This window comes from Lemur catta, chromosome 8 (genome assembly GCF_020740605.2).
Source record: "Lemur catta isolate mLemCat1 chromosome 8, mLemCat1.pri, whole genome shotgun sequence".
NCBI lineage: Eukaryota > Metazoa > Chordata > Mammalia > Primates > Lemuridae > Lemur > Lemur catta.
This window is the reverse complement of record NC_059135.1, coordinates 62,068,570-62,095,724: the sequence shown is the minus strand read 5'-3', so window position 1 is coordinate 62,095,724 and position 27,155 is coordinate 62,068,570. Positions and strand designations below refer to the sequence as shown.

Here is a 27,155-nt window from a genome sequence, read left to right as displayed (position 1 = left end):
GACCCCGGCAGGGCGGGGCTGGGCTGTGCGAGGGGGCGGGCTCCGAGGAGCGCACCGCGCTGTCAGTGCGTCTTTCGGCTTCACCTGCATCAGCGCCTGTGCTTTTCTCCCTGCAGGGCGGACGCGGACTTGAAGGGTGACGCTCACTCCGCTCGTCATGGCCTACCCGGGATATGGAGGAGGGGTGAGTCCTGGCTGCATCCCCGTGGCCCTGGCCCTACCTGGGTGTGGCGCCCCTTGGGGGCGGTGCCAACGTACCGGGTCCGCCCTCGGCTCCTGCTTTCGCAGTCGGAGCCTGGTGCCCGGCGGCGCTCGCGCTCCGCGGGGTGTTTGGAGCCGGGGCCCGGGTCGAGCGCCCTTGAGCCTGGGCTGAACGTGGAACCGCAGGTGTTTCGGTCCTTGAGGACGGCGCTAAGCATCGTCCTTGTGGAGCCGAGGGAGTGATGTGTGTTTAGAAATTTATTTCCTGGAATGGAGAAACAAACTGTCCTAATTCTTGTTGCAGTAATCTTTTGTGGTCCACCCCCACCCGAGTCAGTTTAGGTAGAGATCCTCTGTGAAATTTTTTTTTTTTTTACCACTTCTTGTTTTTTTTTTTTTTAAGTTGCTAATGAATAAATTAAGGTATACTCTGTCTCCTAATCTTCACTGTTATTCCAAAGACAATCGGTTTTTCTAGATTTTTTTTTTCATGCGAGGAAGGTTACTCTTAACTATTTATCCTGCATCACCTTTGAGAGTTGGAAGTTGTAAAAGTAGTATCCTGGTGGCTAGCCCCTTCTTTTTAGAAAGGGATCCAGACCTTTAGTGTTGATGTCAGTGATTTCCAAAGGAGGGTGAGCAGACTTTGTGTTAACAAAGTGGGAGTGCAGGATGATCCATTGGTGTGTAGGTAGAAGATAACATATTTTGTATTTTTATTTCTATTTGTTTTTACCCCAAAAGGGAAATGTGCTTTACTAATTTTAACATAGAACTTGACATTGGCATATTGTGGTCTTCAAACGAGTTACTCCTACCCCTGGGACTACGTGGGATTTTTTATTTTTTTAACGTAATGAAAATTGATTTGCTTGAAAACTTGCCTGAATTTCCTCTGGCACTGCCACTTTATAATTCTACTCCACATCAGTTCTTAAGTTTACGAAGAAAGTTTAAGGTACCTAAGGAAGGTAAAGCCTCTTTCAAAGATTAGTCAAGATAGCGTAAACCCATGGGGCATTAAAAATTTCCCTACCTTTTACATATTTTCATTTGGTTGAAGCTTGCTTTAGAAATGTGCTGTTTTTACTGCTTTTGGGATGCTCTGAATTCGTATATATGGTAGAGTGGGGTGGTGAGACATTTTCATTCAATCAAAGAATTTGTTACTTCCTTATCCCCACTTTTGTCAAAGCCTGCTTATATTTGATGGAGAGTTCCACAAGAGAATAAATAAAATATTTGTATGTGTCTTGAACATTTAAATACCCTTTTCCATTTTTGTAAACATAAGCAACTGATCTCTTTTCAGCTGATCTCCTGCTCATCATTAGTAGCTGGAAAGAAAAGTACCCTCAAATAGCTGAAGCAATATAGATTAGAGACACTGATTTTTTAAAAATGTAATGGATATATTATAAGATACATTGGATAAAATTTAGGGATAAAACTTACATGATTTCTTTACTGGTAGTATATTAATGACATAGTTAAAACTTTTATAAATCACATTCATTATAGTCAATCTGCATCTTATAGTTTCTTACATTCTTCTGTCAAAATATAAAACGTTAGCTACTAGACATTTCTTTTGATAGTATATTTTTATCTAATTAAGTACATGATTCATCTCTTTAGAGGATGCATTTCCAACAAATGTTTACTTTCTTGTTTAATGTTTACCTAAATTATGTTATTCTTTTTTTACTAATTATATATAAATAAAAATTATAACTCAATCTAAAGGAAGTTTTTTTTCTTTGTTTCTCATTTTGGGTACAGAAAATAAAACCTAAAATTTTAATTTATGTACATATTTTTATTGTACATATTATATATTAAGGTCATCAGTATTTTTAAGCATAAAAATACATTTTACGCATAAAAATCTTACAGGGATAAGATATTCATGGAAGAAATAGAATAAGAAATAAGTTCAAATAGTAAAATTTGTAAATTTTACAGAAGAGCCTTTTCATGTCTTTTTAAAACTGGAAAGGAGCAAGTATCAGATTGTTATTGTATGTAGATGACAAAGGATACTTTCTTTGCAAAACTTTCTTTGTAAACGTCAATTTTACAATATGTTAGGCATTGCATTCTTTATAACTATTTAAACTTACAATAAAAACTTTATATATCAACATAAAATATGGGAAAAGGTATATACTTTTTCAAAATTCTTTTAAAAAGAGGGAAGCAAAACCTTTGAAGAATACCAACATGTGGTCCTGGTGGTATCCTGAGGGATGAGGTGCAGTTCTATACCTTGGCCTCTCACTTGTTTCATTTCAGCCTATTGTGACTTATTACAGTTTATATGTGCAGGGTTCTCCAAGGTTATAGATTATATGATCTAGTTTTAACTAAAATAACTCGCACAAAAAGAATAAGTAGTTTGAAAATTTCTGGGAAGAAAACTGAGGATCAAGGATAATACCAAAGATTGAAAAACATGCAAACCAGCAAGAAAATGACATACCTGACACTTTGTTCAAGCCTTCCTTATCAGATTACCAAGTAATAACAATGATGTGTTGATCTAATGATCACTTTTAACTCCTTTGAAACTCTCAAGAAAACAACTTGAAATTTGAATTTATATAAACTGTTTTTAAACTTAAACTTGTTGTCCAGGGCCCCATTTCTCCTCCACATGGGCTGTTCCATATGGCACTTCAGCTTCATAGCATGGTGGCCATGTTCTAAGAGAGAGAATACCGCCAGTCCTCATAAAATCTTAAGCCTGGAACCGACATGATAAAGCTGAAACGTGCCCCTCCCAGATTCAAGAGAGTGGAGAAGTAGTCTCTGCTTTTGGATGGGATGGGTGGTAAAGAATTTGCAACCATCTTTAATCTCAGATTGTTGCATTTGGGAAAGTTAATTCTGCAAATCAGGAAGGGAAGATAACGTTGAAGGTTATTCCTAGGGACAGATTCTTCATATAATGCTGCTTGCCTGACTTTCATAAAAAAACAAGTTGTGCTTATCCTTCATGGCACAAATGGAGACGCTACAGTAGAGGATCCACAGCCAGTCTTTTGGCACCATCTCTATATTAGCTTTTCACTAATGTGTTTATATTTAGTTTGTCCTCTCTTTTCATAAAAAGGTTTTTCAGTTTTCTTTGAAGCTTAAGGTGAAGAAGGTCTCCAGTAAGCCTTAAATTTAAATTCTTGGATACATCCTAGGCCTTGATTGTTCTCCATGCCTTTGCAGGCCTAGGAACCAAAGCCCAGGTATTTGTTACTGCTACATGCTCTCAGAGCAAAACTGCCTTGGGAATTTTACTAATCCTTTTACCTCTGGGTTTAGACATCCCCAGATAATGGCCTGGAAGTTTTTTCCTGTTAGTGCTCTTAAGGTGATATAAAAATTTTATTTTATGGAACTTATTTTCAGTGTTAGGGCAGACAAATTATCCTAGCTTGCCATTATTAGAAATAGGGTTCATTTTTTCCCTTCAGCCAGTTTTTGTAATTTATATATTAAATAATTTTATAAATTCCATTTCATTTATATTCATCTATCCCACTTCAAATGTATTGGTATAAAGGTTTTCATTGCATTTATTTGTATATAATATAATATATACTTGTTTATAGAATATTAAATATAAATAGATGTATATTTCTTCCAACTTCTATTTGTGGTTATATACCCTTTTTCTTTTTTTATTTCTGAAATTGACATATGCTTTGCTGGTCAGTCTCTATTCTTTTTTCAAGAATTATTTTTGATTTTTAATCTAATATATTCAGTTTTAATGTTTACTGTTTCCTTTCTCATACCTCATTGCTTCATAATCTAGTTTTTGATCACCTCCTTGAATGTATTTCCTAGAGCTCAATATTTCTTCTTTGCTTTGTCCTTACCACATCCTGTGCTGCAGCTATTCAAACTGCTTGTAGACTCTTATGTTACATTCTTGTAATTGTTTCTCTTTCTGGCAATCTCTTTCTCCTCCTGGCAATCTCTGCTCGTTCTTCAAGGATTCAGATCAAGAAGGTTTTTGTTCAAAATGGAATAATGAACACTATTGATACCTCTTCCGCCTCCAGACTCTTAAAATTGCTGAGTAAAATACCATTCTAAGGTGTTATAGTAATACTAAAAATGGGTACCAAGTCTCAAAGTGAAAAGAAAAGAAGAGAGAAACCATAGCCATAGCAGGAAATAAATAGATGTAAAGCCTTTGGGGTCAGACTGTATTTGAATACATGGTCTACTTCCTACTAACTACTTGACCTTGACCAATTCAGGAAATGTCTTGAAGTTTCAGGTCCTCAACTGCAAAAAAGAGGTAATACTTTGATACCTCAGTTGTTAGAAGTTGTTGATACCTAGAGTTGCTGGAAAATCAAATAATATAATAGACAGTATTTAGAATAGTGGGTGGGATATAAAAGCCCTCAATAAATATTAGCTACTAATTATAATTATTGGTATTCTTATTATTCTTACTAGTTTTGAAGAGGACTGTGGTTGGAATTATCACTATATTGATCTTTTAATTGTCATCTTGCTTTTTAAAAAATAAATCTTTTCTGGTGGAGAGGGTGTTTCAGCTCTAAATACGTTCCCATGACTAGGTCATAGTGTTACTGTATTTATCATGTATTCTTCTAGGTTTGTGTCTTTAGGTATACTTCTTCATTTTAGTACAGGTGAAATCTTGTATTTCTTACTTTTTATTTATTTCAGTGATGATGATGGTAAACACTTCTTAAAATTGTGCCTCATGTTTTTCTCTTAGATTTAAGTTCTTAGAGGCTAGAGATTTTTCTTTTAATGCTGGATAACATGTTAATGAATTTAGTTATGTCTTATTGTAAGTCATCTAGTGTTTTGTAGTTAAAGCTTTTGTAATAGTTAAGTTTGAAAGCTCTTAGTAACTATTTTTATTTTTTACTTTTTAATGGACTTCTAGTAATATTTTCTTTTAAACCAGCTTTAGTGATAATAAGTAATATTTATATTATTAACTTTCTCCTTTTTCACTCTTATAGTTTGGAAATTTTAGCAGTCAGATGCCAGGAATGCCGATGCAAATGGGACAGCCAATGCCAGGAACAGTTCCAGACATGCTCTCTGGTGGGTACTCTGGGTACCCCACATATTCAGCCAGTTATTCCTCAGATGCTGACCCCATATGGACTTACTTCACTGCTGTTGCTGGACAGGTGAGATGCTTAATTTATTGTACAAATAGTAATTTTAAAAAATTACTGTTATTTAAAAGAAATGTCAATTATTTTACTTAGTGTATCATTTTAAATGTGCATAAAATTTATATTTTAAACTCAAACTAATTTCTTCCAGAGATCAAAAATGAGGCTAGTCATAATTATTTCATTTTTAAAAGTCTGTTAGGCCAAGTGCGATGGCTCACATCTCTAATCCTAGCACTTTGAGAGGAGGTCAACATGAGAAGATGGCTTGAGGCCAGTTCAAGACCAGCCTGAGCAACATAGTGAGACCCCATCTCTATAAAAAATAGAAAAATTAGCTGGGCATGGTGGCACATGCCTGTAGTCCCAGTTACTTGGGAGGCTGTGGCAGGATGATCACTTGAGCCTAGGAGTTTGAATTTGCAGTGAACTGTGATGCCATTGTACTCTCGCCCAGGCAACAGAGTGTGACCCTGTCTCTAAAAAAAAAAACAAGGTCTGTTAGTATTATGTCTGATGACACATTGTTGATTTGACGAAAAGAGGAAACCGATTTTTTTATAATGGGAAAATCTGATTCTTTCTAAGCTAGTGTGCTTCCCTTGCTGACTTTATTCTATAAAGTACTCCTTTTACTAGTAATTAAATACTCCACCAAAACTTATAGTATTCTTTTGAATCACCTTTTTTCCTATCACTTAAATCTTTTCGTTTCCTTCACTGTGTTTGACATTTAGAAGCATCATACTCTCCTTGAGTAATTGTTAATGCAAAGCTAAGTATATTTAGTCTGAATGCCCTTGATGAGTATTGGAAATATGAGGGAAGGTAAGAGATTTTTTGAAAAATTAGTATTCCAAGGAACAATAATTTTAACTTGGGCATCAATCACATTAAAAAAAAGTTTCAGTTAAAACCCCTAATTATGTTAAACAGTATGATAGGAAATCATTTCAAAAAATCATAAATTTAAGTTGAGAGATTATATTTTTTTCCACAGATGAAGTTATGTCATTTATAGTAATTTTGATTTTATATGGTTGGTGAATTTTCTAAACAGATTATCAAAATAATCATGTTGGGATTTATTTTTCTATTTTTAATTAAAAATTAAAGGAAACATTATATTAATGGCACAGTATATATTAGCATGTTATTCGTTTCTGATAAATTTGAACAAATATTTAAAAGGCTGACTTTATTGTGACCAACAGGAAAGTATGAGCTTACCAATTCAGGTACGTGAATTCTGTGGGTGTATTGTTAGTGATGATATGTGATTACTGTGGTCAGGTGAAGTTTTTTCTTTTGCTCCTACATATCTGTAACACTATGCCACAATTTTACTCTTTTTAATGCAATTTTATAAACATTATTTTATGTGAAATTGCAAGTGAAATTAAGGAAGTAGAGTACGTATTATACCCATTTGTGTGAGTTATTAGTTGTATTTAACATAAAAGAAGTAGTGAGTAAATATTTGAGATCCAAAAGAATACAATAAGTGTCAATTTCTTCCAAATTAATAAAAAATGTATTATATGAATCACATTCCTAGAGGTTTATTTTTTGGCACTCTCTGAAGTGATTCCAAAGTTTATCTGGTAGATTGTGTCATTGAGAATAAAAATTAAATCATAATAAAATATAAGTGAATAATAATAAAAACAGTATGATCCTAATGAAAAATAAATATACAGGTGTCCCAGAAGTCGCCATACATAGGGAAAATGGGAAATTGCATCTAAATATACCTTATTTACAAAATATTCATTACAAAGTTTTATAAAAGTTTTTCTTTGTATGGGGACAAAAAAGGAAGAAAAAATGTATGGAGGAAAAATTTTGTAATGAATATTTTGTAAATAAAGGTACATTTAGCTACAGTTTCCCATTTTCCCTATGTATGGTGACTTTTTGGACACCCAATAAAATACAGAAGAGCAGGAAGCCCAGAAACTTACCCCTGAATCAGGATTTGTTGAAGATAGCATTTCATTTATCAATGGGGAAAGAATGAATTCTTAAATTAACTATCCTGAAATAACTGATTAACAATTTATTTAAAAATATATTTATTCTTTAATTTTTTATTGATATATAATAGTTGATGTACATATTTTGGTTTGTGATAATTTGATCTATGCATATAATCAAATCAGAGTAATTGGGATATCCATTACCTTAAATATTTATCTTTTCTTTACACTAGGAACATTCAGATTATTCCATTCTAGCTATTTTGAGATGAACAATGGATTAATATTAACTATAGTCACCCTACTGATCTATTGAATACCAAGTCTTATTTCTCCTAAGTGTATATTTGTACCCATTAATCAACCTCTCTTCATGCTTTCCTCCCCCTTACCCTTCCTGGCCTGTTTGGTGTTTATTGATCTTCCTGTACCTGGATATTTATCTTTTTCAAGTTTTGACAATTTTTTTATTATTATTTCTTTGAATAAGCTTTATACCGCATGCTTTTGCTCAGCTTTCTCTTGAACACCAGTAAGTCTTAGATTTGGTCTTTTGAAGTTATTTTCTATATCTTATAGGAGATTGTTTCTTTTTATTCTTTTTTCTCCTCTGTGCAATTTCAAATACATTGTCTTTGAGCTCACTGATTCTTTCCTCTGCTTGATCCATTCTGTTGTTAAAATTCTCTAATGAATTGTTCAGTTCAGGAAATAATAGTTCTTGTTTATGCAATTTTTGTGTTTTTTTATTATTTCAATCTCATTGTTAAATTTCTCTAATAATTTTCAGATTTACTTACTTGGGTTATTTTAGAAATCACCAAGTTTTCTTAAAACTGATATTTTGAATTCTTCATCAGAGAGCTCACATATAAGACTGTCTTGCTAGGGTCACACACTAGTTTCTTGCTTTGTTTGGGGAGCTCATGGTTCCCTGTTCGCTCTTTTTTCTGGTGAATTACGTCTATGTCTTTGCATTGAAGGATTAGTTATTTATTCCTGCCTTGTTTTGGTTTTTATTGGGTATGTTTGCCTAGAGATTCTTTGTAATTTACCTGTTGAACTTATTTTTTTCTTCTGCTAGGTCATTGCTTCCTTTTTGCCACTAGATGGCGCCTTAAACCCAGGTCTGCCTAGCTCTTGTAAATGATTGGGGTGTCCATTAACCTTTACTGGGACACAGCCTGTCCCAGTGGGAGAGATCCCAAAGGGCATATCCCAGCAGTTGGGAAAGCCTGGCCAGGGGTTCATGCCCAGGGGTCCTGTGGGACGTATCTTTTACAGCATAGTGCTGTTGAACAGCCACTCTGATTTGACATCTCCTTTGGCTGAGTTATAGAGCAGAGTTTCCAGGGCTGGTGATGTTAGTCCCACCTCCCATCTTTGTCTCTAGCTGTCCTCAGGGATGTTTCTCCCTTCGGGTACTCACAAATGCTTCCCTGGGTTGATGCATGGACAAGTTCCTTGCCAGGGGTCCCAAGATGATGGAAAAGATGTTTGTCCACCTCGATCTCCCTTTTTCCAGTGTAGAAACTGAGTGTCCAGGGAAATTTTCCCCAGGCTTGGTGCTGGGCAGATAAGGGGGAGGGGTGTTATGGACATAGAAATCCAATTCTCTTGCCATTTTCCAGGAATTTTTTCTCATCTCTGTGGCCTTGGGAACTGACTCATTCTCATATTTGAGTTACGGGATATTACTGGTGATAATCTTGGCACTGTATATTTGTTTTTGTGTTTATTTTCTCTTGTCAGGCGAAGTGAAGCCAGCTTGCATCTACACCACCATTTTGGAACCAGAAGTATCAAGACTCTAAAAATAAATTTAGAACCTCCTCCCATTCCATTCATCATCATTAATTCCAGATACATTAGAGAATTAAAAAGAAGGTGTATTAGAGTTTTTCTCCTACTGTCAAAATAAATGAGTGTGTCTTTTATTACCACTTTAGTATGTATTGTAGCACCTGTTATATCTGTGTTTTTTTCACTCAAAATTTCTTAGAAGACTAATGAACTAACGTAGTTGTGGGTATTAATGAGAAATTTGGGAGCACTGTCTTCCTAAGGTGTATATTTTGTTCTTGATATATTTCATTTATATAGTTAACAGTATAAGGGGAAAATGAAAGCTTTTCTATATCTACAGAATACAGTGGGTTGGTGCATGGAAACTGTGGGCCAGAGAGGATTCAGAAACAAGAGATCTGCATGTAAGTCACCTTGAGGAAGTTGGGGCAGAGTATTTAAAAGGAGATTTGTAGTTTGTGGATGGTTCTGGGAGAGACTTGCTGGTAAAACAGATCAGGAAAAGGTAAAGAAAAGGGTAGAAAATGGAGGTTCAAATATCAGAGTAATGGGCAGAGACAGAAATTTACTCTTGAGTTTTACTTATAGTCCACATCTCTTTTATAATGGTCAAGAAGGATTTTGAAGTAGGTAGAATTTCATCAAACATTGATAATGTGTTTCATTCATTATTCATCCAGCTGAGTGTTTATTAGGAATACAGGACATACATTGGATTCTTATATATGGCAGCATTCTGTTTTGACTACCCTAATTCCATTTACAGCCTCCTTTTTTCCCTTCTGTGGTAAATGCTGGAAAACCATAATACTCACCATTCCAGACAACGTTCGTAGCTACTAAAGGTAGCCATGTGCCATAGGATCAGCCATTGACATCTACACGCACTTTGTTTAGGATGCCTTTCTTTTCCAAATATGAAAAGCGTTGCTGGGAACAAGCTTTAGCTCTTTCATTCTTCCTGCCTGGAAAGGAAACTTGAGGTGTGGAGGTTCAGCAGCCATCTTGTGACTTTGAGGCAGTAAGCTTGAGATAAAGGCCTATGGATGGGGAATGTAGAAAAATGTAGAGATTGATGACATCTTTAAGTTGTCATACAGCCCTGTTCTGTCTAGTCCTAGACTTCTTGTATAAAACAATAAACCCTTATTAGTTTAAGCCTCTTTAATATTATTTCCTGGTTTTTTGCAGCTAAATGCAATCCTGTTACATTTATTATGCCATTCTTATTGTAAGGAACTGTTAAATGGTATAATACTGGGAATAAGTTGGTTATCTCTATTTGCCTTTACAATAAATCCATTTTATAAAATTACAATTTAAAACATAAGAAATGGCCATATATGTTTGAAGACTTTTTTTACATCTGAACTATTTCAGCATTATAATTGTCAGCAATAAATTTGCTCTGTTTGTACTATTTGATAGTTCACTTAAATTTCCCAGTCTTGTGCTCTTGAATAAACTCCCCTGTCATACACTCTATTACATGTCAGATAGGTATTAAGAATATATTAGTCATTCAATAAGTGTTTTGACTATACCATTTTCAATTTTTAGTCTAAATATTTAGCCTACATTCTTTTATATGTTGAGTTCTACCTAGCTTTGAGGCATCAGGTTGTAATATTAGACTTGTACATTCTGGATCTAGAACCGAACTACTGAACTCACATCTGCATCTGTATTCTTTTATGGTGGGCCTCATAATCAATGATGCTCTGTAAGAAATGTCCAGTTAAAAATTTCTGCAGTGCTCATATTTATAGGATGAAGTTTTCTAAACAGTAGTGATGTAGTCATTAGCTGATTTGGGTAAATTCTGTTTTTTTGCCTTTATACAAACCCCCTACACACATGCATCTCAATAATACCAATTTTTTTTTTTTTTTTGAGACAGCCTCGCTACATCACCCTGGCTAGAGTGCAGTGGCGTCATCATAGCTCACTGTAACCTCAAACTCCTGGGCTCAAGCGATCCTCCTGTCTAAGCCTCCGAAGTAGTTGGGACTATAGGTGTGTGCCAGGATGCCCAGCTAATTTTTTGTATTTTTAGTAGCGATGGGGTCTCACACTTGCTCAGGCTGGTCTCGAACTCCTGAGCTCAAGTGATCCTCCCACCTTGGCCTTTCAGAGTGCTAGGATTACAGATGTGAGCCACTGCGCCCAGCTAATACCAAGGATTTTAACGTGTTTACACTGCTTCCACTTTTCTATACGGCAACTCTGTGGGGAAGGAATGATAATACTTTTGTATTATAGAGAAATAAATGGAAACTCAGATTGAGTAACTGAACAAATAGGACTTGAACTTGGTTATCATATCAGGCCTATCAGCCTAACCAATAGCAACTGATTTTTTATTATTTACCTGAGGCTCTTATTATTTAATTAGACAATGCAGGCCAGACACAGTGGCTCACATCGGTAATCCTAAGCACTCTGGGATGCCGAGGCAGGAGGATCACTTGAGGTCAGGAGTTCAATACCAGCCTGGGGAAGAGTGAGACTCTGTCTATACCAAAAATAGAAAAATTTAGCCGGGTGTGGTGGTGCGCACCTATAGTCCCAGCTATTTGGGAGGCTGGGAGGCTGAGGCAGGAAGATCACTTGAGCCCAGGAGTTTGAGGTTACAGTGAGCTATGATGACACCACTGCACTCTACCCAGGATGACAGTGAGACTCTGTCTTAAAAAAAAAAAGAAAAAAAGAAAAAAAAAGAAAATGCAGTTTTCTACTACTAATGCTACCTAATTTAGTTGAGGGTAGTCAACTATATAGTTTATCTGATCATTAACTTCAACTGTAGGTAAAGAAATCCAAAAAGGTCACTTGGATTTTCTCCATATGGTTTAGGAAGACATTGCATATTTATCAGTCAATTAAGATAACGTGTTTTCCTAACATTTATGAAGTAGTGTGCTAGGAGAATGCTTTCCAACATCAATGAATAACTTCTAGGAAAGCTGTTGTGTCTGCTTTCCTAACTCCAAAAATTCTGTACAAAGCATCTATAAAATAGTTTCATTAATTATATTAGATTTTAGATTTTTAAATGTAATCTACACTTCTGTGAGAAATTCTAATATTTTTTTAAATTCTTATTTCAGCATATTGTGGGGATACAAAAGTTTAGGTTATGTATATTGCCCTTGCCCCTCACCCCCAGTCAGAGCTTCAAACGCGTCCATCCCCTAGACAGTGCACATCGCACTCATTATATATGTATACACCCATCCCCTCCACCCCCACATCTGCCCGACACCCAATCAGTGTTATTCCTAAATGTGCTCTTAGGTGATGATCAGTGAAACCAATTTGATGGTGAGTACATTCAACCTTCTGAAGTAGTAAGTGAACATGGCCACAGTCAGAAATGTTAGCCGAACAACTAATTTCTTTGTAGTAAATACGGTGCTTTGGGCCTGGAAATGCAAAGATGAATGAAACTCAGACACTAACTTAGAAGATATCTGCCTAGTCAGGGAGATAAGACATGTAGGAAATGATAACAATAGATAGAAAGAAGTGCTAAAAGTGAATAGGTGAAGATTATATAATAACATTAGCAAGAGTATCTTCTGGACTTTGTATTTGTTCTCTTTGCCTAGAACAGTCCTGTCCAAAATAAATATAATGCAAGCCACAAATGCAAACCACATATATATATTTATTTTATTTTTTTGTCTTTTTATTTTTAAACTTTTTTTATTTCTATTTTTTCAAAAAAATACTTTTTTTTATTCTTTTTTTTTCCAATCCTGTATCTGCAGGAATATACACATATATTTTTAAAGTCTCAAGTAGCATATTTTAAAAAATAAAAAGAAATAGGTGAAATTAATTTTAGTAATATATTTTATTTAACCCAATATATAAAAAATACTAACATTTTATTCAATATGTAATCAACATAAAATTATTAATTATATTTTACTTTTTTGTTACTAAATAGTTGAAATCTAATGTATATTTTATTCTTACAGAACATCTTAATTTGGACTAGCTACATTTCAAGTGTTCCATGGACTACATGGTTAATGTATAGAACAGATGAAGTCTAGAACATTCTTCCCTCACATATCAGCATAGCTTGCTCCTTCACTTTCTTCAGATCTTTCTCAACTTTATCTCATCAGTGAGGCTTTCCTTCACGTCTCTATAAAATAGCACTTGCCTCTTCATGCTCCTCCACAGCACTCATGCTCACACACTTTATCACCTTTACCCTGCTGTTATTTTTTTCCTTAGCAACTTACTACCATCTGATGTAATTTTTTCTTTATCACTCTTCCACTATTAAAATGGAAGCTCTGTAAAGGCAAGGATTTTGTTTTGGACACTGTTTGATACCTAGTGCATCTAACGAATTGTGTTTGCATGTAGAAGGCTGTTCAAGAAATATTAAATCACTGAATTTCTTTCTTTTTTTTTTTTTTTTTGAGACAGAGTCTTGCTCTGTTGCCTGGGCTAGAGTGAGTGCCGTGGTGTCAGCCTAGCTCACAGCAACCTCAAACTCCTGGGCTCAAGCAATCCTCCTGCCTCAGCCTCCCGAGTAGCTGGGACTACAGGCATGCACCACCATGCCCGGCTAATTTTTTCTATATATATATTTTAGTTGGCCAGATAATTTCTTTCTATTTTTAGTAGAGATGGGGTCTCGCTCTTGCTGAGGCTGGTCTCGAACTCCTGACCTCAAGCAATCCACTCGCCTCGGCCTCCCAGAGTGCTAGGATTACAGGCGTGAGCCACCGCACCCGGCCTAAATCACTGAATTTCTTATTCTTCCTGAGTGGATGTTATTTGTTCATTTATCACTCTCCATTTTCTTAACATATTTGTTTTAATGACTGCTCTATAAAAGTAATTTTTTCTTACATGAATTTGTTCTAAAATTGTTTATTTTGTTGGCTGATTTCTTTTAGATTTCTCCATATATTTTGGAATTTTGGTTTATAAAGTTATTTCAAGTGGAGTTTTTGTTTATTTGCTCCTTCCCTCTTTCTGTTCCCTTCCATGTCATCTCTCCGTCTCCCCAAGTCCCCTTTCACTAACTAGTGGTTTTGTGGTTGTTCCCACCTGGATTGTGTTCAGGATACAGTTCATGATAGCTCAGGGTCTGCCTAGTGTCGATACTGCAGATCCCGTCAGCAAGTCAGGAGCAACTTGGTTTAACATTCTAGTTCTGCTTTCTAAGCTTTGCTTCTCAGAAGTGATATCTTCAGGCAGAAGTTAGCAGTGTATTTTGTTAGTTTCATTTGGTTTGATTTTGCTTGCTTTCGTAAGTACAGAGCCCCATTCTACTTCCTGGATTCAAGCAATGAAACACATCCCAATGTCATGTGAAGTCCTCAAAAGCAAATTCTTGCTCCTATTGCAGATCTGCTCTCCCTCTACTTCCTAGTTTTTGCTTTTACATAATGTACCCAAATGCACTGTAGTGTTGGAATTTCATACATATAATTTAGCTTCATATATTTTTATTTAATAAAAATAGAAATGGTTTTTATAAAACAAAATGGGCTTCAGATATATTTAGAGAAATACATATGTCTTTCTTTTATAGTTATTTTCCTTCTTAGTTGCCATTGAAGATCCACTAACCTAAACTCTTAGCATAACCTGTAAGTACTGTCATATTGCTAAGTGACTTAAGGTCAGGCTGGAGTAAGACAAATGGAGAGGGACTTGCCTTGGATGCAAAATTTAAGATAATTTTTAAAAACTCAGTAATCACTGAGATAAATAATGCTTTAATGTCATATTTTGAAAAATCAAAATTAATACCAACCAAAAAATCCGTGATGACCAGTATATTCAATTTTTACATAAAGAAAGAATGTGACCCTGTGCTCGCACCACTCAACCTCATTTGCCTCACCATGGTGTCAACCCTACTTAAGTCTATGAAGCCCATTCAGCTTATGTGACCATTTTATATTTGTAGTATATTAAAATATGGACCAGTTTTATCATATTTTAGTCTGCTTGTTTTTAGAAGGTAAATCCAAGTATTTAGTATGGTAACTTGAGGGAGAAGATTTTATGTTTCCATGACTTGACATATCTATCATAAAAGTTTCAAAAGATGAAGGATTTATAAAAGATCAGCACTTAAACTGCTCTGGGGCCTTTTGTAGAGTTTCATGAAAAATTTCCTGAGTTTTATAGTTTTATAGCATTTAATTCTCAACTCTGATAAAATAATAAACTTAGTTTTTCATAGGAAGAATCCACATTTACTTCTGAAGTGCAAGAGATATAAGCAAACTGTCATCCACTTTGTATCCATGCAGAGCAGCGGTAAAGGAGGCATGGGCCATTGCAGATAAATGAGGAGATAGAAATTTGACACATGGAATTTAAAGTTCTGTTTTGTGGGAGAGAAAATGTAAGATGTGTTTCTTAGTTTCCATTCCACTCGAAAAGAGTTAGTGAAGACGCTAGAATAATTCTTAAAGTCTTTATCTGAAATTTATAATGACTTTTTCTGTGTATCTTTTGAGCCAGCAATTTTTTCAGTTTGGTTTCTCTATAAACTTTGTACTTTCTCTACAAGAGTCTTTGTATCCTTCAAGGTTTCTTCAGTGTCTTTCTGGAAGTACAAAATTTAGAGAAATGTTCTCTGTGGGCTAAGTGTATTTTTGTGTGAAATGTTACAGAATAAGCTTATACTTAAGCAGAAAATATCAGCCCATGCACGACTGATTTCCCTTCATTTTAATGGGATTGGTCTAGTTTTAGTAAATTCAAATTTCTCTTTTCTAGAAAGTTTTAAGTTAGAGGTTATTGTCTACACAGTGCATTATTTTTATAAATGAGAATAAAAAGATGAAGCTTAGTAATTCTTATTAATTTAATTTTCAGATAGAATACCATTTTCCCACTTAAGAGTTAAAGAAAAAACACGTATAAACATGTTACCCTCAGTGTACTAGAAGGTATTTTTTAAATTAAAAAGAGAAAAAAACCATTTCATATCTTTGCTTTTATTTTAATAATTTGTAAAAGATTATCTTTTAAAATCTAGTCTGACAACATCTGACATTTGTGTTCATCATTTCACTGAGGTGGATATTGATTGTGGCAGCTATCAGACTTAGTGATAAGGTGGTTTACTATTGATTTCTGCTTGGGACTTGTTAGAAGTGTATTCATAGTTTTTAAACAAGTCCTGATATATAATAATGGTTTGAAACACTTGCTTTAGGACTTATAATAGGGAGGTAGGTAATTGTTGGTTAAATAAAACATGCTAAAAAATCCCTCTAATGTCTCTGTAATTTGAGAAAAAAAATTCTAACCTATCCCCCCAATTTAAAAATATGGCTATTTTTTTTAAAGTATAATTTTCTAACTACAGAATTTAAAATTTAGTAAGCAAGGTGTCAAAAATATATGTGACAGAGAAAGGAGCACTTAGGCACTTTTGGGTAGGGGATACTATATGGATCATCCATTGAGAAGAATGCTTCTCAGTATTTTTTTCAATTTCTGTTAGAACCACTGCAATTTTTCTAAGGGGTTCCTTGCCAAAGATCCATTAAAATAGAGTATTTATAATGTTTATTGAAGTAGTTTGTACAAGTTTTTGTTTCTTGGGTTTCTTACGAAGAGTATGTTTTAAATTTGCCTCCTTGACACTTCCTCATAGCTGCTGTTTCGTATTTGTGCCATGAATGTGGTGTTTCCAAGTGAATTACTTTGTGTTTTTGTAGAAAACGGTATGTGCTACCGAAATGAAAATATTCATTTCCGTTTTGATTTCTTGTTTGCATTAAAAAAATTTTATTTCCATATTAAGTTCAAACAAGAATGTTTGGGCAATAATTAGAAGAGTAGCAACAAAATACAGGGGTATTCTAAAATATTGCTGTAAACGGTGGGGGGAGAAGATATCTTCCCCTTCTAGTTAAAGCTTCAGTATTCTTATAAATAATCTCTGAAACTGGCATGAATGGGGAAGTTTTTGAGACTTTTCTGAACACATTTTAGGCATTTTTCTATTTTAAGTAGAGCTACAGTGACTCTTAGAAGATATTACTTTGAACTATTATAGAACAGGATGATTGTGCTATTTTTCAGAAGTAGAAGAAATTATTTATGTTGTATGATGTTTGGTAATATGTCTTTGTTGTCAATAAGTTATCTCTAGAATTTTGTAGTTGATTACAGAGTAATGTTTTAAAGAATGCATATTTCTTGATTGGCCTAGAATAGTCAATTAACATTTTAATATGCTTTTATATAACTGAACATTATAATCAGGTTAAAATTATTTTTAAACAGGATGGTGAAGTGGATGCTGAAGAACTTCAGAGATGTTTGACGCAGTCTGGAATCAGCGAAACTTATTCTCGTGAGATTTTTTTTTTTTCTTTTGCCTTTTGTTGAAATTGGAGTAGGAAATTCATTTTCTAACCTTTTTGTCCCCATCCTTAAAATATTAAAAAAATGTATCACAGTTATACATGCACATAGTTTAAAGAGTCAAATAATTCTGCAAAACTTATTATGAAAATAACTGTTCATTGTCATTGCTGTCTCCCCAGCACAAACCATAGAGGAGATCATTTTTTACCTCTTTTTAGCTGATTCTTTTGAAATTTTCTTCCAGATTTCAAGATGGCATGTTTTTATCACTATTAATGTTCAGTTTGAATGACTATCAGTTGATTTCCTGCTACGGCAGCTTAGGATTTAACTTTCGACCTTAAACTCACCCCTGTCCATGCACTCTACACAGAAACGCTTCCCACCCTCCCATCCTTCCAGTGTAGTTACATAGTAGTTTTGGTTAGGTGAATCAGTCTAAATGCTGTTCATAGCTGGTCTTGTGATAATGTATGATTACCTTTACTTTTTATTTAACCTTTTGCTTTTCCTGAAATTAATAATTGTCAAGTATTCTTTTCTCATCATCCCAGAGCTTTCTGATGTGTTCTGGTTTCTGTGCATAGCTCACATACTGGCATTCCTTCACCATCATTCTGGAGCTGTCTTTCCCCTCTCTTGGGTTGGATCTCCCCCCTTTTACTCCATCTCTGGTTGTCCTCTTTTTTAAAATTCATTTTCTTACTTTAATGAACTATATCATTCGATTTCTTAATAAACAAAGTCATGGTAGGTAAATTTTTGAGACCTTATGCTGTGTCTGAAAATGTTTTTATTCTACCTTCACAGTTGATTTGGCCAGGTCTAGAATTCTAGGTTACAAATAATTTTTACATGGAATTTTAAAGGGATTGCTCCATTGTTTCTAGCTTCCCTCATTGCTTTATCTTTCTGTTTCCTGCCTGTCTGTGATTTGTTTTTTGTCTCTGGAAACTTGTGAGATCTTTTTCCTTAGTATTTTGAAATTTCACAGTGAAGTGCCTGGTTGTGTTCTGTGGGGAACTCAGTGGGCTCAGTCTGGAAAGTCCTTTGCTTTAGGTCTGGATAATTTTCTTCAGTGATGTTTTCTCTATTTTCTTTTTCTGAAATGCCTTTTATTCACACTAGGTTTTTTCCTTTCTGTCCTTTTTATCTCTTTTTTTTCTGTACTTTTAGGGAAATTTCCTTGACTCCATTATATTGGGTCTTTCATTTCCATGATCATGTTTCTAAAATCCAGGAGCTTCTATTCCATTTTCATGGATTTGATGTCTCTGCTTATCTCTCTGAGACTATTAATATATATTTTTTAAGTTTTTTCTTTCTGTATAATATTAGTTTTCTCTATACTGGTTTTTCTCCCCATTTTGTTTGTTTTGATTGTCTTTCATGTTAGGTGCTTTTCTCAGTTGTCTGATGATTTTTTGTTGCTCATATTTAACTAAAATACTGATTAGAAGCTCTGAAATCATGGTTAGGTGTTGATCGTAGGGTTCAGAGTGTGATGGTTTGGCCAGGGCAGTTTTGTTGTGGAACTCTGGGTGTCAGTATATTTGGGGATTTCCTTGTAGACTGATTTTTCAGTTGATCTTCTGCCTAGAAAGGAAGAGAAATGGACCCTGCGGGTTCTCAAGTCTTTTATAAATTGCCATTTAATTGCCTTGTTGTTAATAGATAGCCTTATCTCGACTGTGCCTGGTATCCTACAGTTCACAGACCTCTCTAGAGAGTAAAATTCCAGACTGCTGCTGGGGGTGCTGGGGAAAGTAGGTATGGCAGCCACCAAACTGAATTCAGGCAGGGAGGGAATTTGGGTCTTTAAATGCTCCTTAAATAGACAGCCAGCCAATCTTTCTGTTTTTATCTCCACTTTTATACCCATTTTCAGAAGTCCTGCCGATTCTTAGGCATTTAGAGTCTTTTACAAGATAACTAGATTGCTTCTCTGCTTTTCTGATTACAAGTTCGGGAATCCATTTTTTTCAGGTCTAGGTTACTTAACTTTTCAACTTGCAAAATTTTGTTCATTTGTTTTCTCTCTCATTCTCTATTTCTCTAAAGGTTTATGCCTTAAAAATCAGTTTGCTGGTCATTCTAATAGGCTGTGGGGAGGAAGTCAAAATCTGTTAACTTTCCTGAAAAGTGTATCTCTCTACTCACATCAAAAATATTTCATCTATACATATGCAATCCTGTTCTGAGATTGAAGATCTGCTTATTTGCTTATTCAATTTTTGCCATTTGTTACCATCAGTTCAGATTCTCCCACGTTATGAAGGTATGCCAAGATAACTTTAAGCAAAACATATTATTTACTTGTTAAAAAGATAAAATACCATTTCATAAATTTCTCATGTAACCCCTGACCCTGATAGTTTTTTTTACAAAGGAGCATTGGGCTCTAATCTTAATGGTTTTACTTAATAATTGGCTGTATAAACTTGGAAAACTAACTGTCTGGGCCTCGGTTTCTTCATTTATAAAATCGAGACTATTATATGTTTGGAATGTTTTTGTGAAATTATGTAACACACTGCCTGACTCATAGCAAGTACAAACTCAGCCTCCTGAGTAGTTAGGACTACAGGTGTGCTACACCATGCCTAGCTAATTTTTTAATTTTTTTGTAGAGATGAAGTCTTTCTTTGTTGCCTAGGCTAGTTTCAAACTCTTAGCCTCAAGCGATCCTCCTGCCTCGGCCTCCCAAAGTGCCAGGATTACAGGCCTAAGCCACCATGCCTAGCCTATAACTGCTTGTTTAATTACTTTAATCCCCTTACTAGATATGAATAGATTGAAGTCAGTAATTTCTTTTAGTCATTTTTTTTTAACAATGGGTGCTTAACATTCAATAAAAATTTGTTGATTGTGGTGATTTGTGTATTTTGGGGAGTTTTTAAATGTTTTGTTTTAAAAATAGATACTATCATAATTTCACATAGATAAAGTTGGGCAGACTGCAATTTAAATACTGAATATGTTTTACAGCCTTCAGTTTGGAAACCTGCAGAATTATGATTGCCATGTTGGATGTATCCTTGAGTAAAAATAGAAAATACTAAAACATAGAGTAATTGCTTTCTGAATATTAAGCCAGTTGTTAGTTTTAAATGACCATAGGAAACTAGAGTATTTAAAAGTACTTTAAGATCCTGTTTGAATTTCAGACTTTCTTATTTTTACACAGAAATCTATTCATATGCTGAATTTGACTAACTACAAAAATTTTTAGTCAGTGATTGGGAGTTTTGAGTCAGATCTTTCAGGTATCAAAATTTATTTTTGTTAATAAAACTATCAGAGAGATTACACAGGAAAAATGGGATTTAATGAATTCAAAGAGCTCTGGGCAGCTCTTAGTGCCTGGAAGCAAAACTTCATGACTATTGATCAAGACCGAAGTGGCACAGTAGAGCGTCATGAATTGAGTCAAGCCATTGCTGTTATGGGTAAGAATATTAAAATTCTTTAGAATCTATAATGGTCGTCTTTGTTCTTTGATTAGATTAATCTTAGTTGGTTCAACTTATTAAGTAATAAAGGGATATATTTTTTCACCAGCACTTCCTTAGTTTGGCTTCAAGGTTATCAAAGACCTTAACAAAACTATTTTAGTTATAATTTTTTCAAAAGATGATCTTTCATACATGTATGCATTCTGATTTTCTTCTGTTCCATATATTTATATTTATTTCTCTAATAGTTAGTACTCACCACTTCTATTGTATTTTTTCATAACTTGGCAGGATCTCTAATTTGGAAGCAAAGGATTATTTTAATCAGTCATGAGTCTCTATATAATAGTTCAGCTTATCAGCAGTAAAAAAAAGCCATATTTTTGGTTTTTCTTTTTTTCTTATATAGTACAGAACACATAGTAGGTACAAAAATATCTCACAATGGAAAGTTTGCATTTTAGAATATTTTATTTTTAAAATTTATTTTATTTTATTTTTTTTGAGACAGAGTCTTGCTGTGTTGCCTGGGCTAGAGTGCCATGGCGTCAGCCTAGCTCACAGCAACCTCAAAGTCCTGGATTCAAGTGATCCTCCTGCCTCAGCCTCCTGAGTAGCAGGGACTACAGGCGCTGGCCACCACACCTGGCTAATTTTTTCTTATTTTTTAGTAGAGATGGGGTCTTGCTCTTTCTCAGGCTGGTCTCTAACCCATGAGCTCAAGTGATCCCCCAACTTCGCCTTCTGAGAGTGCCAGGATTACAGGTGTGAGCCACCATGCCTGGCCCTGCGTTTTAGAATATTTTAAAAGAATTTAACTTTATCATCATGACTTTGATAAGCTAAAGTTCTTAGTGTACTTTCTTTCAAAAAGTGAAAATATACAATGGTGTTTAATTTGCTTACAGTTAATGTACTTTTAAGTAGCTTTCTTAATTGTTTTTACCCTTGTGATTTTAGTTACATTGATTTCTAAACAAAATACATTTGTACAAAAATTAATTTTTTGAAAGTTTAAATCTGAACTCAATTCCAGTGGGCTTATCTCAAATTACAATTTAAAGAAGTTAAACTAGTGACCTTTTTTTGTTTTGTTTTATACACAGTTTAGTAGTTAGGAATAGTCTTGGCCATGTGAACATGTATAGTTCAATTACAGAACCTTAATACCTAATGGATTAAACTTGGTCTTTAATTCAGCCTAATGTTGGAAAATTAATAAAGTTTTTTGCAAAGAAGAAAACCTCCGAAGAGAGTTCAAATGGGCAGCTGAATGTAAAAAAGAGGCATTCCAGATTATTCATACTTAAGATCTTTATATATTTACAAATATTCAAATTTTTGAGAATACTATGGGTCGATCTTTGGAATTTTATTAATACTACATCTGGAGCATAACTCTCTAATAGGAAGCTCAAAATATATTTGCATATAAATTACATTAGTTTGCATGTTTTACTACTTCTCTCAATTTATACCTTTATTTCATTTACTTTTAGCAAGTTTCCTGAGTTACAATTATATTATAGCTACACGTACAATTTTCTCTTATCGCATTTATTTTTATTGTTTTCACCTTTGAATGGATTAGTGTTATTTGTCCAAATTTGTGAATCCGGTAATATATAGACAATAATACTAGGCCAGTTTTCTCCATAGTAAAGTGTACACATCTCATTAATTGCATAGGGCCATCCATAAGGGTACAGCAAATAGAATATATTAATTTATATTTCTATTCATTTTAATCTCTTAATTCTTCTTAATTTCAGATTTTATGTGTATTTTAAAATGTAAGTAATTAAATAGTAAAACATGTATAGAATTTAAAACTAACTTAAAACATACATATTTGAAGTGGATGATCAAAACTTATTACTGATAGAAGTACACAATCAAAAAATTTTCGAGAGGACAGGACTAGAACAAAGAACCAAGGAAATTAGTGAAATAGTAAGGAGGCTGTGGTTATAATTACAGTGTGTGAAGAAACAGAATATAGGACAAAAGAGAATAACATTTTTCTATTTCTTCCTCTTTTGAGTAACCACGTTAATCCTCACATTTTCTGTAGCTGTAAAAGACACTTTCAGGTAATATATTCAGTAGGAAATATAGGATTTGAATGATAGCAAATCACTAATAATCTTTGCTTTGCTATTCTTTAAGAAGTATAAAAAAGTTAAAGAATTAAAGTATTGAAGCATTAAAACTTATGAAATACCCTAGGTATTATTTTACAATCACAATAGATGATAAATTCACAAGAAGATATTTTCTTTTCTTTGGCTTTGACTATTACAAAGCTAGAATTGTGATATTTATGTACCACTTAACAGTGTTAATAATTGAAACCTTTGTCTGATAAATTTCAATATTAATGTGTTTTGTTTCTAATATATATTTTTATCAAATATATTTTGAGGTTTATTTTACAACTTCATCAATGAGAAAGCAATCTTGCAGTGTTCCTATGGTATTTAGTTTCAGAAGTTTTAATTTATCAATCTCTTTTTTTAGGTTATAGATTGAGTCCTCAAACATTAACTGCTATTGTTAAACGTTATAGCAAGAATGGCAGAATCTTCTTTGATGATTACGTTGCTTGCTGTGTAAAGCTTCGAGCATTGACAGGTATTGACTATTTAAAACTGAGTACAGTATTATGTAGCTATTTTTCTTGAAAAGTGCCTTTCATTTTCTTTAGCAAATTTATAATGTGTTTTTCTTCCCTTTATTCATTATTAAATCTAATTAATTTTAAGGCTTTAAACATTTAGGAATATAAATAGTGAAAAATTATTATATCTCAGTTTTGGCACGTTTTCTTCATATTTCAGTTACTGGGATATTAAATCACTTAAGACTTAATTGAATATGAAATTATTCATGTTTTTATACCTGGGGACACCAAATATTTGAGACTATATATTTTAAATTATAATAAAAATAATTTCTTTGTTTAAAGATTTCTTTAAGAGAAGAGACCACTTGCAGCAAGGGTTTGTGAATTTCATATATGATGATGTGAGTATTCTGCTTCACGTTTTTGATATTTAGATGTGTTCTTAGTTATCAAAAAAATTTAAGTGATCTTAGGTACCAATACTGTAAATAATTTATTTCATAGGTCATATTCTTTTTCTGTGTTTTTCATCTTAATGCAAATATAAGATTCAGTATTGGTACAAATACCAAGCCAATTTGACTGTATATTAAATCTAAATATACTTCTAAATTTTATTACAGGTTTTTTGTGAGTTCATCTTTCAAATCATTTCTAAGAGCCAAAACTATCATTATTTTGATAAAGAGTAGTTTACTTGTGGTACTTTTTTCTAAGAGAGAGAGAAAATTTTACTCTATGGCAGATTATAAAGCTGTTCATTTATCATTTCAAATGGTTGCTATTAACCTGATTCCAGTTTTTTTTTTTCACTTGAAACCATAGGAAAGTTATATTTTACATATACTGTAATGTTTCAAGGTTTGTTTTTGTTATATTTATTGATGAAAGTTCTGTAACTGAGATCAACATTACCCTAATAGTATGTATTGGCCTGAATTATAAGCCTTGGACATTCTTAAAGTTTCCCATCTTATGAAAATGTTTTTATGGAATACAATGAATTAAAAACAATTAAAAACCATTTTATTTTTGCTGGATGATAATTTTACCTATGTATTAGTTTTTGCAGGGCACTATGGCAATTTGAATGTCTAGAATTCGAAAGCCGAAGAAATACTGTGAATTCTTTTGTTTGGAAGAAGTGAACTGGACTATTTTAAATTAAAACTTCTGCGGCTTTTCCATGTTCTTCCTACCTGTTACATCTCTTCCCATTCTGTGTGCTTTTATTTTGGCACATAGTTCAAAGCAATAAAAGAGTTTTTTTTTTTTAATTTGGAATATTACTGCTTTTGGAAAAGTTGTTCATTTTACAAATATCTGCATATTGTCGTAAAATACTGATATATGAATAATTGATATAAATACTTCTTAGCCTTAATTTTTAACAATATACATCTAGAGGAATGTATTTAAAAGACAGATTGCATAAGAAGCCAAATGATGAAAGCCTAGATCAAACTAATTTATACTTACCTGAAGGTTATAAATTATACTTTTAAATTTTGTTTGTAGTTGTTGGTGTTTGAGGGTCAACTAGAAGGGAAAGCCTGGATTTTGTGCCATGTTTGTAATATGGTTTATTCCTTGATCACAGAATCAGAGAACAGAAACTTATTGGACTTTGCCTGTGAAGAAGAAAATTATAGGTCCTAAAAATTTATCCTAAGTTGAATCTGTAGGGAAATAAGACTGCAGGAGGCATTGTTTTTTCTTATTTATTTTTTGTAGTATATATTTTTCTTCAATATGTTTTATTGTCTTTGCTGAAAAAAAATCTTTTAATAAACATAGCTTTTCTGTCTGTACTCTCTTTCATTAGTGAAGATATGGTTAAAATGGCATCTTTCTCTAAGTCTAAATTTTTTGGAAATGACACATTTTTAATGAAATGTCAACATTTAAATTTGTTATTTTTACGGTATTTATATGTAATGTTAAGTGTTTGCAAAGTTAAAAAATGAAGTAATTTTAAGTAACCACTCTACTTAAATGTTCAGAAATTTTACATTTGAATTATTAACTGCTAGCTGGTGGTTTCGGCATTAGTAAAGCAATAAGTATTTCGAGTGAGTCTGTATTATGTGGGATATTGAGCATGGGGGCAGCACAGCAACATGTCTGAGTGGTATTAATATCACCATGGAAAGATGCTAAGTCGAATCATCAGGTCCTTAGCATTTAAGATCCCTGGAATAAGATGTTATAATTAATTTAGCTTCTTTCTTGGAAAATACCCCAAGTTTTTCTTACACTTTAACTGAATATCTTCCAGCCTAAAAGTGAATGACATAATTTTAATATGACTAGTGACCAAATTAGTAAACTTACAGAATTTTAAATCAACTTTCACTTTTAAAAATCCTAGAAAGGAAGAAATATACAGTCATTTTAACACTGATAATTTTAAATAGTTTGCTGTCAAATTTACTTGGTCAGTTTTGTAAGAATGTGTGAATAAATAATCCATATAATTTTGTCTTCTGGCTGGGTTTCTTTTTCATGAATATATATTTGATAATATGAGAAGACACTGAGCTATTTAAAAAACCAGAATTCTAATTAGAAGTGTTGTAGGGAAAAGCAAATGCAAACCCATTGTGTGTCATTCGTCGAATAATGGTGATAATGTGACTCAGCAACCTGGGATTTAACATCCAGATTACAGATGGTCAAGCCACTGAACTATTCTGAAGTCAACTGTGATAATCTCCCTTACTTGGAGCCTCACAGTTGAAGTAAAACTTTAAAAATTACATGTGATATGATTCATACAAGTTTCTGCCAGATGACACTTTGTATTAGAACTCTTTTCACACTCCTCTAATTCATTCTTTTTTAACACATTGACTGCCACACTAGAAAAAAATATTTTTTTCCTTGGGGCCACAGTGAAAATATTTTTGAATAAAAACTTTGAAAACAAAACGATTGTTTCTAATTCAATGGAAAAATTTGTTATTTTTTATTGTTTTCTGTGTATGACTTACATGCTCCCAAGGTAAAGAGACGTGTGAGTTATATATACTTCCCGAGCCTCTAGGCTCAAAACTAGTATGAGTTAAACACAACTCACATGGCAGTTAATGTGTTGAAGATGTTCCAAGGAGGCCTATGACAGAGTTTCCATGGTCAAACAAATTTAGACATTCTCACCTTCCTCGGTGAACTTGATAATGTATGTTAGCATGTGAAAGCCCAAGGTTCATAAAATCATGTTTAATTTTATTTGACCTAATGCTTTCCAAACTTTTTGACCACAGACCCCTTTTTCTAGCAAAACTAGCATTCCATGTGGATTCAACTTAATTGTCAAGCAGTTCTTTGGCAGGTTACATTAGACTACCTTATAAAACTATTAGGCATAGAGAATATTTTGTCAGGATTTTAATACTGAAACAATTTGTTTTTTTGATGCTTTAGAAATAACTGATATAAACAGACATTTGTTACTAAAGTAAAGATTACATAGTTTTATGATGCACATGACTGCAATGTGAATATAGTGTGGTAGTTTGTACTGAATAACTCACACCCT

General features: G+C 33.7%; 1 protein-coding gene across 2 annotated transcripts; it reads left to right on the top strand.

Annotated features, from left to right (window-relative positions):
• On the top strand, positions 1-26,091 carry GCA (grancalcin). Of its 2 annotated transcripts, none has more exons than XM_045558613.1 (8): positions 1-184; positions 5,214-5,387; positions 17,450-17,519; positions 20,522-20,565; positions 20,835-20,982; positions 23,509-23,622; positions 23,957-24,015; positions 24,687-26,091. In XM_045558613.1, exons 1-8 carry the CDS (start codon positions 158-160, stop codon positions 24,702-24,704), a joined length of 654 nt encoding a protein of 217 aa, XP_045414569.1. In that variant the 5' UTR covers positions 1-157; the 3' UTR covers positions 24,705-26,091. The 2 variants fall into 2 exon arrangements, with proteins under 2 accessions (XP_045414569.1, XP_045414568.1); XM_045558612.1 differs by having other exon boundaries at positions 2-184; positions 24,678-26,091.
• The last annotated feature ends 1,064 nt before the right edge of the window (positions 26,092-27,155 follow it).

Excerpts from the sequence above, each read along its gene's own strand:
- GCA (XM_045558612.1), top strand. The coding sequence starts at position 158 with ATGGCCTACCCGGGATATGGAGGAGGG. Across the intron at positions 5,388-17,449 it reads TCACTGCTGTTGCTGGACAG|GATGGTGAAGTGGATGCTGA; the intron begins GTGAGATGCTTA and ends ATTTTTAAACAG. Across the intron at positions 20,983-23,508 it reads TCAAGCCATTGCTGTTATGG|GTTATAGATTGAGTCCTCAA; the intron begins GTAAGAATATTA and ends CTCTTTTTTTAG.